General features: G+C 30.5%; 2 protein-coding genes across 2 annotated transcripts; one reads left to right on the forward strand and one right to left on the reverse strand.

Annotated features, from left to right (window-relative positions):
• The first annotated feature begins 1,367 nt into the window (after nucleotides 1-1,367).
• On the forward strand, nucleotides 1,368-4,762 carry LOC111899047 (nicotinamidase 1). Its single transcript, XM_023894935.1, has 5 exons — nucleotides 1,368-1,585; nucleotides 2,188-2,371; nucleotides 2,462-2,595; nucleotides 3,515-3,700; nucleotides 4,472-4,762. The coding sequence occupies exons 1-5, from the start codon at nucleotides 1,445-1,447 to the stop codon at nucleotides 4,559-4,561; spliced, it is 735 nt and encodes a 244-aa protein (XP_023750703.1). The 5' UTR covers nucleotides 1,368-1,444; the 3' UTR covers nucleotides 4,562-4,762.
• A 1,282-nt stretch (nucleotides 4,763-6,044) lies between these two features.
• On the reverse strand, nucleotides 6,045-10,064 carry LOC111899046 (protein EXECUTER 1, chloroplastic). Its single transcript, XM_023894934.3, has 11 exons — nucleotides 9,424-10,064; nucleotides 9,227-9,343; nucleotides 9,058-9,123; nucleotides 8,847-8,953; nucleotides 8,643-8,724; nucleotides 7,895-8,545; nucleotides 7,679-7,802; nucleotides 7,453-7,616; nucleotides 7,286-7,360; nucleotides 6,404-6,496; nucleotides 6,045-6,312 (listed from the first exon to the last, which is right to left on the reverse strand). The coding sequence occupies exons 1-11, from the start codon at nucleotides 9,892-9,894 to the stop codon at nucleotides 6,220-6,222; spliced, it is 2,043 nt and encodes a 680-aa protein (XP_023750702.1). The 5' UTR covers nucleotides 9,895-10,064; the 3' UTR covers nucleotides 6,045-6,219.
• Nucleotides 10,065-12,889: the final 2,825 nt, after the last annotated feature.

Here is a 12,889-nt window from a genome sequence, read left to right on the forward strand (position 1 = left end):
TCCTAATGGTTAGGTTGAAGCTTTAAGTCCCGTTTGGGACAAATTTATACCAATAGGTTGAAGCTTTAAGTTCCGTTTGGAACAAATTTGTAGATTTAGAAGGTTTATGAGTTGGTTTTTTTAAAAATACTTAAGTTCCCAAATTTGTCAAAACTTTTATAGTTCAATGTGTAATTTTTTTCTCTTTACATGATCTTCTATTATAGTGTTATGAATTATGAACTTAGCTTAGTTTTTAGGGATAACTACAAAAGTAACCACCATAATTGAGTCTTTAAATGTGTTTGGTTGTGAAAATTTATTTTTAGTTTTCTTTGAAAAAGTCATAAAAAATAATGGAGTTTTTCGTTTTTTGCAATGTGTTTGGTGAAAACAGATTGAGATTTCATTTTCCATTTTAGAAAATTAGAAAATATGTTGGGACGTTCAAATAATACAATATTTGGCATATTACATGCATAAACATTTAGCAAATAATACAATATTTGGCATATTACATGCATAAACATTTATAAACACATTCTTTTTTTGTACATCTCTAGTCTCTACCCAAGAACTACTACAAAGTACAAAGTGTGGTTAGATCCAACTAGAGCCACGATCTAGGCGACAGACCAAAACTAGACTCTATGGTAGCGTTTAATACACGAGTTTAGACATAAATGAATTGAACAAGACTAAACTAGATGGTCAATATATGGAATTTGGTACAACCAATCTAAGTGTGTTAAATAAGGAAACATTTCTTAAAAACATAAGGGCTTTTATGACATTAGCCTATCTTTTATGCATACATGGTTGAATTATATATACTAATATTGTCACTTTCATATATGTGACGATGTGGATGTAAAATCAAATTATTACAATTTTGCATGGATGCGAACATTGTTGACAAAATCTTCACAAGTTCGGCATATGTCATTTTTCTATATTTTAACAAAAAAGTGGTCGGTTGATGCAATCATATTCAAAATATATAGCTGGTCTCGTATGCTACTTGATAGATTTCTTAATAACAAAAAATAATGCAAATAAATATATACCATAATTAATTTTCTAACTCCAAAAGAAAAAAAAAACTTTTTTAATATGAAAGAAAGATTTATTTCTTTTAACCAAACATGAGTCTAGTAAATTATGGTCAGTAAGTAGAAAACTGAAACGAATCATACAACATATGCAAATGCTTAATGAATTATTACTATGGGACCCATCGTAACAACAATTTTCAAACCATATCCAAAGTGGTTTTCAAAAGTAAGAAAAGAAGAGGTGATCATTTTGTCATCTATCAAATTCAAAAGAATCATATTTTGTCGTCTACCAATACAAGAGGTAGGATCATTCCAGATACTACAAGACACCAATATAACTTCAAAGATATGAACCATGCTTTTTTCTTAAGTATTCAGGTCATTATTGAAGCTCAAGAGAACCAAAAATGGTGCTACACACACTTGAACTCTTGAAGAAAGAAGTACCACTAGAAGAGGAATCACTTTGCATACCGAAAGATATCAAAACCGGACTCGTTCTTGTTGACATCATCAATGGCTTCTGCACCATCGGAGCCGGAAACTTGGTGAGGTCATAAACATCATGTCTGCTATGTAAAACTAGAAACTTGACAATCTTGTATTGAAACCGGTAATGATGTCAATAAGACAAAAACTGCAATTTTTTTCACACCTATAAAAGATTTGATTTTGATCGTGTATAAAAGATATAAATGCTCTTTTCATCTATACCGTAAAACATAACTTTTGAAAAAAAGCTTATCTAAATTGGTTCATAGTTTGATACTCCATCAATTAAGTTTAGAGTAAAATATTATTTTAATCTTTGGGTACAACTAATTTTTTCAATTTTGGTCCTAAAAGAATTTATGTTGTAATTTTGGTCCTTATTTGAGATTTTATAAGATTTTGGTCCATGCTCCACGTAAAATGACTATATTTTCAATACTAAAATTGAAAAAATCAGCTACACTCAAAGATCAAAAATAATAAATTTATTTAAAACAACTGACAAAAACAAAATTACAAAAACCTCAAATAAGACTCAACAAAACAAAAGAACTTTTTGGGACCAAAATTACAGAAATTAGCTATACTTACAACACAAAAATGTAATTTACTCTAAAGTTTACGTACTGACAATTGATTATTTTGTATAAAAAAATAGGCACCAAGAGAGCCAAACCACCAGATATCCGAAATGGTCGATGAGTCGGTGAAACTTTCAAGAATATTTTGTGAGAACAAATGGCCAGTTCTTGCGTTTTTAGATACACATCAACCTGGAAAACTCGAACACCCTTATCCTTCTCACTGTCTTGCTGGCTCTCATGAATCCAATTTGGTTCCTGGTATTATTTTATCTTTTCTTATATTTCTTTATTAAGTTTATAACATTTATTTTTCAAATTATATTTATATAAATTTCATTTTATATATAGCTCTAGAGTGGTTGGAGAAAGAGCCAAATGTAACGATTAGGCGCAAGGATTGTTACGATGGATATATTGGTTCTATTCAAGAAGACGGTTCAAATGCTTTTGCGGATTGGATCAAAACCAATAACATCCAACTCGTAAGTATTTGTGAATTATGTGTTCTATAAATTAAAATATATTTCCTTTTTGGACATAATATACCGTATGAACAAATGTAAATGACCATTTTACCAATTAAATAAAGAGAAATTAAGGCTATGTTTGGCGACTAGCTGAAAAGTTAGCTGATAGCTGAAAAGTTAGTTGTTAAATGAAAGGTTAGCTGACAAAAAATGATGTTTGGTAAAACTAGCTGAAATATATAAAATTACATAAAAAAACATGTAAGAGTATGTGTTTCTATAATTAATTAAGGGGTGTATTTGGAATTTTTTTTAAAAGCTCCTAAAAAACTAGTCTAAGTAGTTTTTTAAAAAGCTAGCTTATCAGCTACTTTTTGGCTTACCAAACACAACAACATAAAAAAAAGTCGAAAAATAAGTTAGCTTATCAGCTAGCTGTGGCGCGCCAAACACAGCCTAAAATTTAATCTTACCTTTTCTTTCCACTTAAATAAATGATGTTTGTATTTGAGTAAGTATTGTATCGAGACAAAGACTATTTTGTTGGACCCAACGAACCATCTAGACAATAATAAATGACAATTTTACCCTTGTGCAAGTGATGTTGAATAATTAACTTATGTTTATTTGGAATAAATGTTGTATGAACAAAGGTTTTTTTTGGGACTACAATAAACCATTTTACTAAATAAATGTTTGGAGTGAGTGTTGTAAGGACAAAGAATGTTTCTGTTTGGACCGAATGTATTGGAATTGTCCTAACAAAGAGTAAATGACAATTTTACCCTTTTGTCTACGAGTGACGTTGACTATATAAATGGTGTACATTTATTTAAGGTCCGTCTATATTGAGTCTATTAAGTAGAAAATAAAGATAGCACTAAATCAAACAAGATCAAACTAATAATAATTCTATACATTTTGTTTGTTTAAGTTATTGGTGGCAGGAATATGCACAGATATATGTGTGCTGGATTTTGTTTGTTCAACATTATCAGCAAGAAATCGTGGTTTTCTAGCACCATTGGAAGAAGTGGTGGTGTATTCTCATGGTTGTGCTACCTTTGATTTCCCAGAATCGGATGCAAGGGGCACTAAAGATGCCTTAGCTCATCCTCAGGTACAAAATTTTATTATTTTTAGATTATATAAAGATATACGATGTAAGATTTAGATACTATATTAATTCATACAATTACTTGATGATCAGAGATTATTTGTTTCTTTGATACAATAATTCGGTTGATGAATGCCTTTGAGAAAAAAAAAAACAATTAAAGCGCTATATAACCACCTTTATTTAGTTAAGTTTTAATGTGAATTTTTATTTTTTGTTTTTTTAATTTCATGGTTTGAAATTGAATTACAATGTTATTTTCCAAAACTAACTAGAAAAGTTTTTATTTATTACTATTATAATCTTATTTGGGTTTTGATAAGCTTTTATTGTCTTTTATTTTTTTATTTATGTAAATAAAAATAGGCTAAATGCAAGATATAGCAGCATACTTCCACATATATCTTTATTATAGCCATCTACTTCTATTTTTTTTATATTACAACATTATACTTACAAATACTTACAAGATACAATTATTTTCTTACTAGGACATTCTATTTTGAGAAATGTATTTAACTATAGCATTTAACACAATAAAATAATCCATCGATTATAATTAAATAATGTAAATAGTAGACTTATAATTATACATTGTATTTACATATAATACAAAAATAAATAAATAAATAAATCATGCCAACCAAACATGTTTGTGGGATGTAATCTCTATTCCCTTATCATACTTATTCTACCATTTCATCGAATTAAACATACCCTTAATTAGCTTTAAGCAACGATTTTTTGGACATTAATCCATTACTTTTATGGCAGGAGATAATGCACCATATGGGTCTTTACATGGCTAAAGGAAGAGGAGCAAAAATAGCAAAGGATGTGACTTTTGATGGACTAAAAAAGTGATTATATGTTGTGTATGTTAAAGTTCAAGTTTGTCTCTAGAAAGATATGAGGTGCTTTTTCTTATTATGTTAATTCCTAAAATAATACCCTAGTTACAAGTTTGAACTGCCTAAGTTGACAATAGCATTACCACTTTATGCTCGACACATTTAAATACTACTTTACATAGCAATCTTATATGAACAACCTCCAATTTTACAATTCTTTTTCTCCAAATCATTTCAGGCTTTAATGTTTCTAATCAAAGAAAACCTACTTTGTTTCACTTAAATTTGTCAATATCTGAACATGTACAATATTCTTTTATACAAGTACATTTGAAATGCCACATTTAGCTCCATTTGGTTATTATGTTAGTATGTTTTAGTTAGATTTGATGATTATGGGAATAAGTTTATAAGTAATCTGGAGTAGGCTGTAGTCAATTTATCACGTTCCATTTAAATGACGCTTTTAGTTGGGGGGTTGTTTAATAACCTCTAAATGCGCATTTAACATACTCCCTCCGTCCCATAATTATAGTCCATCTTTCCTTTTTGGTTTGTCCCAAAATAATAGTCCACTTCTAAAAATAAATAACATTTTTACCAAAATACCCTCTAAATGCGCATTTAAAATCTGTGTGTTTTTTGTCTGTGGACAATAATATTGGGACGGAGGGAGTATTTGATACAGCTTTTGAGTTTTGAATGTATAAGGAATCCTACCTTCTCTAAACCATTAAGATGTTGAAATCATTTGACAATAAATGGTTCATGATGCCTTAGCTCATCCCCAGGTATAAAATTTTATTTCTTTCAGATTATATAAAGATATAAGATTTAAAATTTAGATACTATATTATTTGATATATAATTAATTATCTAAATCATTAGATTCATTGTTTCCTTGATATATTGACTTGAAAACGACTTAGAAAGATCCGATTAATGAACCCCTTTGAATCATAGATCATGGTGTTTTTTTTTTTTTTAAAATTATAATCTTATTTGGGTTTGACGAGCTTTTATTATGTTTAATGTTTTATTTATGTAAATAAAAACCGGGCTAAATTCCCAAATAAAAAAGAACTAAATTCCAATTATATGTTTATTATAGCCACCAACTTTTGTTTTTCTATTACAACATTATACTTAAAATTATTTTATTCATCCTCAAGAAACACATCTAACTATAGCATCATCCGTTCATTTTTTTTTCTTATTAAGACATTGCAATCTGAAAATTTTACCTAACTACGACAGTGAAAATTGCTTTGTATGTGGATTGGATGGATACAACAGTGTAGATTTTTCACGGTATAATGTTGTAATAGGAAGAAACAAATGTTATAACTTGTAAATAATAATAAGAGGGATTTTAAGTACTTTTGATCCAAGGATTGATTTTATGGCAGGAGATAATGAACCAACCACATTGGTCTTTACATGGCTAAAGGAAGAGGAGCAAAAATAGTAAAACATGTGTCTTTTGGTGCACTAAAAAACCAAAAATACCAATGGATATATTAATATATGATATGATATGTTAAAGTTTGTCTCTAGAAATACATGATGTGCTATTTCTTATCATGTCAATTCCATGGATACATTTTCTAATTTCTAGCACTAGTGAATAGGTTACTTACAAAAAGCCTAATTAGCTACAAAAAAGCAAATCTATTCCTGGAGCCTTAACTGCTTAAAGAATAGCCCAGAATGGTTCTCAGGTGCCCGATATACAAATACAACAACAGAACCTCCATTATTGCGCTGCAAAAAAAAAAAAAAAAAAAAAAAAAGTAGAAATTATTATTTCGTAAATAAAAAAATAAATAAATCAAAGAAAACAAAAATGGGAAACCTTTCCATCAAGAATTACAAGTTCGCCATCAACCCATCTAGGATTTTGAAATCCCGCCTCTGCAAGCCTCCCTTGTCCTCGATATCGAGCAATCTGAATTGCCAAAAAAATATCTCAAAGAAGCTCATTTTTTTAAAAAAATTACAAAATTGGTCCCTGTGTTTTCTGATTTTTATTGTGTTTAGTCCAAATATGAAGCTTTTTTCGAATATTGGACCTTATATCAGATTTCACATCGATTTTGGTCCTTATTTCAGAGTTTCATATTGATTTTGGTCCTTAAGTCAAGGTTTCATGGACCAAAATTGATATGAAACATTAAAAATAAGGACAAAAGTTAAAAAGGGTTTCAAGTTTGGTCCTTATTTTAGGGTTTCATATCAATGTTGGTCCTTATTTCAAGGTTCCTGGGACCAAAATTGATATGGAACCTTGAAATAAAGACCAAAACTGTAAAAGGTCTCAATTCAGGGTTTCATATAGTTTTTTTGGTGTTTAAGATTTTATGATTTTGGTGTCCTTATTGCAAGGTTCCACATACCAAAATTGATTTGAAACCTTACATAAGAACCAAAACTGAATAAACTTACAATTTTGGTCCTTATTCCAAGGTTCCCTGGACCATAATTGATATGAAACCTTATAAAAAGGACCGAAACTCAAAAAAGTTTCAATTTTGGTTCTTGATTTAAGGTTTCACATCAATTTTGGTCTTTAATTCAAGATTTCAGGAACCAAATTTGATATAAAGCCTTGAAATAAGGACCAAAAGTGAAAAACATTTCAATTCTGGACTAAACATGCAACGATCAGAAAGCATAGGGACCATTTTTGTAATTTACTCTAATAAAGTATGTTAGAAACAAGACACTAAAGACTTGCCGCTCCAAATTCTTCTGGGATGATCCCTCCATGAGGAAGCTGATATTTAGTTCCAACTTTTGCACGAAATGCTACCTTTTGGAGTAAAAAAAAAATATATGTTAAAAAAGATGAAAATAGTTGTAAGATATGATTTTTTTTTTCATTTTAGAATGTAAATGACACACCTGTCCAGCTGGCACGTGTGGGTCCCCCGTAATTTTAACTGCTTCTACATACTCATAAAACTCAAGATTTGTAAACTCCTTGTTTTCATCCTCTTTCCACTGACCAAATTTTCGTTTTAATTGAACAATTTCATAAGTGTAATACCCATGTCCAACATAAATTCCTGCATCAAATTTATCATTAAATTAACAACATATGAAGAAAAGAAAGATTTTAAAAGATTACCATTTAAAGGGTCTCCAGTTAACGGAAGCTCAATCCGGTTGAATGTTGTAGATCCAGATAAAGATTGACGATTTTGCCCCTGATTAATGGTGAGATTTATCAACTCATCCACATTGTCAAGCACCTGAGAATTAGAAATATATCATCAAGAACTTGAAGACTTATTTTTCTAAACAACAAAAAAAATGTACCCAAATGACAAATGACAAATCTAACCTTCACGGGTATCTCCCCTCTTACAATAGCCCTTGCAAGATCAAGAATAACATTGTCTGTGCTCTGACTTTTACTATCTTGAATTCCACCATTATTGCCTAAAGAATCTTGTGGATTCTCTTTGTCTATTTTGAAAGTGAAAGATGAGAGATTTTTCTTTTCTAATTTGGCAGGTGTTCGAATTATATCTTTACAAGATTTGTTAGAAGAAGCTTCTTGTGCCAAATCACTAACCATAATCTTGACTGCAGTTTGACTATTACCTTCATTATCAACTATTGTAATCCCAACATCAAAATCAATCTCATATTGCTCTGTATCACTATCCAACTCTGTATCACTCTCTCTTTCTTCTTCTCCTTCTTCATCTTCTTCCTCCATTATTTGTTCAACCACCTTTGATATTAAACTCATGTCTATTTTTCCTAGTGGTGTGAGATTCATCACCTTAATTTTCACATCTTTTGCACCAGGAATTATATCTCTTAAAATATTCTCAAAACCAGCATTCGTGTCTTCATTGTCATTTGCAGATAGATCACTTTCTTCATCCATGGAGTCCAGGGAATTCAAAGTATTGATAAGACTTGATGATGTGGCGGAATCAATTGAAAAGTTTCTAGAAATCTCGCTTTGTTTCAAGTATACAATCTGGTTATGCAAATTCAATCGCATGGTGAAATAAGTGAAGGATCAGATGACAGAAGTTAATAGAAATTGAGATAGAATGATAGATAAAGAAAGCTACCTGATGTTTGTATTCTCCTTTCTCATTCATTGTGATAAAAACCTCAAACAAAGGGACACCATCTGCAGCCTCAGCAAGCTGCCTGAACAACAATGCATCTTTAGAATCAACCAAATGTACATATACAGAAGGGTAAAATAGTCATTTTCTCAGATTCAAAAGAGTAAAATGTTGAAAATTATGCACGAGAATTAGTTACTAAACCTGGGAGAATAACTTCTTGCAAGGTACCTTCCATACTCTGCACTTATCTGGATAATACGACCATATGGATCTTGGCTATCATCTGAAAATCCAGCCCACCACCCTACCTGAAATGTCATGAACAACATAAAGTAAACCATATGTGAAAAAATACAGAAAAAGATTGCATATAGTTCTCAAAGTCCAAGATAGAATGGTTGTAGCAACTCACCAAACCTGCACTAGCATGATCTCGTACAAAGGCTGCATCTTTGAAACGTTCTTCCTTTATGGCTTTCTGCAACATCATGAAAATAGATAAGTACTACAGGTATTGTAATTGTGGATGTGATTGTGATTGTGATGCTCCCCATTAATAAAAAAGCACATTATTCTCTTACATTCAGCTGAGACATCACTCTACCAACAGTATCATTAGTTGCAGCTGCTGCAATTGCCACTTTAATCCTAGCAGCTTCTTCGTAGTCCTCTTTAACAACAGCAAGGTGTAGTTGATTCTGTCGTGACATACATGTCGGAATGTCATTGGAATAGTCTAGAGTAGAAAAGCGTATACTTAAGCAGTCAAACACAATACCTCCAAGATAGAAACGATAATCTCCTGCTTATCCACCTCACAGAAATGCTTCTTCCACCGTTCCCAATCCCAATCTTCATCACCACCTCCATCTCCAACGATCACAGCACCACCACAAGAATCATCCGTTTCCCCTTTGTCGTTTTCCGGTTGATTAATATGATAGCCATCCATGTAATCATCAAACCACTTAATCACATTTTTCAAGTAGTCGTGAAATGCCGAGTCCCAACGGCGAGGGCTTTCGTTGTCTCCGGTGTTGCCTTCATCGTTATTCTTTTGGCAGCGACAGATGGTCTTAGAATGAAAACCTATGGAGAGAGATTGCGAGAAGAGAGTCGACGAATAGGTTGATCGGTGGTTCAAATGAGAAGTGGTGTTGAATTTAGGGGTTGCGTAGGTGAGTTTGTGGGGAATTGGATCGAAGTTGCGAGTGGAGGAAGGGAAGGTTGGGGGAGATATAGACGCCATTGATGAGAAGAGACAGAAAAGAGGTTCGAGTGTAGACGATGGGGATGCAGAAAATTGCAAAGGATAAGAGAAGCAGTACGGCGGCGCACGGTGGAGCAGGGGAGCAAAACAGCTTACGGAAGGATGGAGCAAGTGTGGCAGCCAATCACAGAAATTGAATAATGACAAAATTACATAAACGGTCCTCCTGGTTTATGAAAATGGTCCCTATTGTTTTAATTTTTGCATCATTGTTTCCTATAATTTCATTTTGTTACAAATTTTGTTTATCTAATTACTATCTTACCCTTCATTTGATATTTTATTAGTGTATATATATATATATATATATATATATATATATATATATATATATATATATAAAGAGAGAGAGGTAGGTTCAAATGTCTCTCACATCGATTGTGTGTTTGAATGCACCAATAGTAATTTAGTACTAATTATATGTATATTAAATTCTATCCATATTTATAACTCATTTTTATGGAAACTAATTAAATTCGCCATTAATATAAACAATAATATTCTTTGAGAATGAGTTCATATCTACAAGAATGAGAGTGTGTTCCAGCAGAATGAGAGTGTATTCTACTAGAATACACTCTCGTTCTTCATATTCCATGCAACTTTATTGTATTTTAAGTGAGTGAGTTCTGAAACAAAATACGAATTATATATAAAAACCTATATGCGAATTCATTCTAAAAGAATGTTATTGCTGACATTAATAACGAATTTAATTAGTTTCTATAAAAAGAGAATTATAATTATGGATATCATTTAATATACATATAATTATAGAAATAATTTAATATCTATATTTATTTAATTAAATAATTTTTTAATTTACTAAGATCCTATTGGTGCATTCTAGCACACAATAAATGCAAAAAACAAAATAACCTAGCCCTATATATATATATATATATATATATATATATATATATATATATATATATATATATAGAGAGAGAGAGAGAGAGAGAGAGAGAGAGAAAGAGAGGAGATGTTCAATTAAGAAAAAAATGTTGAGAATGGGGAATCATTCTCCACCACACATTTATTTTGTCGCAAAACACTTGGGTGTACCAGAGGAAAATGGATAACGGATAAACATTTGTTTTCCAACCAAACATTTTTCCTTAAACTATACTAATCATTACCTTAATATACACAAAAACATATTTTTTTTGTTTTTTTATTTTTAAAAAGCTATTTTTATTTAAAAATTATTTTAAATATATCAAAATTCATAATTTTTTATTCATTATAAATAGACATCCATATTGATACAGTTTTAATATAAAATAAAAAAAAATTAGAGTTTCAGCTCTCGTTATTCATAAGTCAATAAAAATTCATCATATATTTATTACAGTACATTCATTATTTACTCATGAATAAAACGTATGTTTAACTTTTTTTATAGTTTGTGTATCGTTTATATATGAATATAACACATAATAAAGTTTTCTTACTTAAAATATATTTTTTACATCATCTTTCGCCATATATTATGTTTATATATGAATAAAACGTGTATTAGTTGTCGTTATATTTTATATTGATATATGAATAAAATATTTATCAGATTTTTATTACAGTTAATTTGCTATTCATATATGAATAAGTAGTATAAATGATACTTAAACTGTAAAAAAAGTTAATCATATTTTCTTTATTCATAAGTGAATAACGAATGTACTGTAGTAAAAAATCTGATGAATTTTTATTTACTTATGAATAACGATAGCTGAAACTATAAAAAAAATTATTTTATTTTAAAATTATATCAATATTAATGTCTATATATAGAGAATAAAAAATTATAAATTTTGATATATTTAAAATCATTTTTCGATAAAAATAGCTCCTTAAAAATATAAAAAATAAAAACGAAAAAAACTATGTGTTTATATATATTAAGATAATGATTAGCATAGTTTAAGGAAACATATTTTGTTGGAAAAAACGTGTATACTTTCCCATTTCCGTCGATACCATTGAGGTTTTTGCGGCAAATATATATATATATATATATATATATATATATATATATATATATATATATATATATATATATATATATATATATATATATATATATATATATATGGGAAATCTCCATTTTAGTCCTATTATTTTACCCGCGTTTATGATAAAGTCCTAAACTATTAAATGTTAACGAAAAAGCCTGAAATACCGGATAAAACGGCGAGTTGACCCAATTTACCCGGTTACCACTCTTGCAACCGGTGACAAATCGATGTGGCATTATTTTGCTTACATGGAAGTTGACTCAAACATACCTCTCTCTCTCTCTTTCTTTATTTACCTCAGTCTATTATGTTGAGAGTACACAAACCCTAAATCGACCGAATTGCAAGTTGTGAATATGGCCTCCTCCTCCTCCGTCTCCAACAGTAGTGCATATAGGTCAGCTAGGCAAGTTCGAAGAAGGTGCAATTGTGATGAACCAGTTGGCAGGTGGACTTCATGGAAGCCGAAGAACCCTGGAAGGAGATTCGTTGGTTGCCCCAATTACAAGGTGAGTATCTTCGAATCTTTGAGTGCGAGGTTTTTATCTTCATGGAAACGGAAGAACACTATATTAGTTAAATGTGAGGTTTTAATCTTCAAATCTTTGAAATTTCCATTAAACACCATAGTAGTTACACTACAAAATGTCGTCCAATGCAGGATAAGGAAAAGGATTGCAAATTCTTTGAATGGATAGATCCTCCATTACCAAACAACTGGTACAAACAGATGATCTATGATTTTCACAACCAAGGAATTCATGGAGTCAATGATGAAGGGTTTGAAGACTTTATGGGTGAAGATGTGGAAGGAGTAGTGCAACAGATTCCTCTGCAAGTGGAAGGTGTGATGGTTCTTAAGGGATGGAAGATTTGGTGTTTGGTTGGTTTGATTGCAATTATTTGGGTTATGGTTATGTAATTTTAGGATGTTTACTTATGTTTCTATGTAATGTTAG

Source organism: Lactuca sativa, chromosome 9, assembly GCF_002870075.4.
Source record: "Lactuca sativa cultivar Salinas chromosome 9, Lsat_Salinas_v11, whole genome shotgun sequence".
Lineage (NCBI taxonomy): Eukaryota > Viridiplantae > Streptophyta > Magnoliopsida > Asterales > Asteraceae > Lactuca > Lactuca sativa.

Excerpts from the sequence above, each read along its gene's own strand:
- LOC111899047 (XM_023894935.1), top strand. The coding sequence starts at position 1,445 with ATGGTGCTACACACACTTGAACTCTTGAAGAAAGAAGTACCACTAGAA. Across the intron at positions 1,586-2,187 it reads CCATCGGAGCCGGAAACTTG|GCACCAAGAGAGCCAAACCA; the intron begins GTGAGGTCATAA and ends ATAAAAAAATAG. Across the intron at positions 2,596-3,514 it reads AAACCAATAACATCCAACTC|TTATTGGTGGCAGGAATATG; the intron begins GTAAGTATTTGT and ends TGTTTGTTTAAG.
- LOC111899046 (XM_023894934.3), bottom strand. The coding sequence starts at position 9,894 with ATGGCGTCTATATCTCCCCCAACCTTCCCTTCCTCCACTCGCAACTTC. Across the intron at positions 9,124-9,226 it reads GAGTGATGTCTCAGCTGAAT|AAAGCCATAAAGGAAGAACG; the intron begins GTAAGAGAATAA and ends ATGATGTTGCAG. Across the intron at positions 7,361-7,452 it reads CACACGTGCCAGCTGGACAG|GTAGCATTTCGTGCAAAAGT; the intron begins GTGTGTCATTTA and ends TTACTCCAAAAG.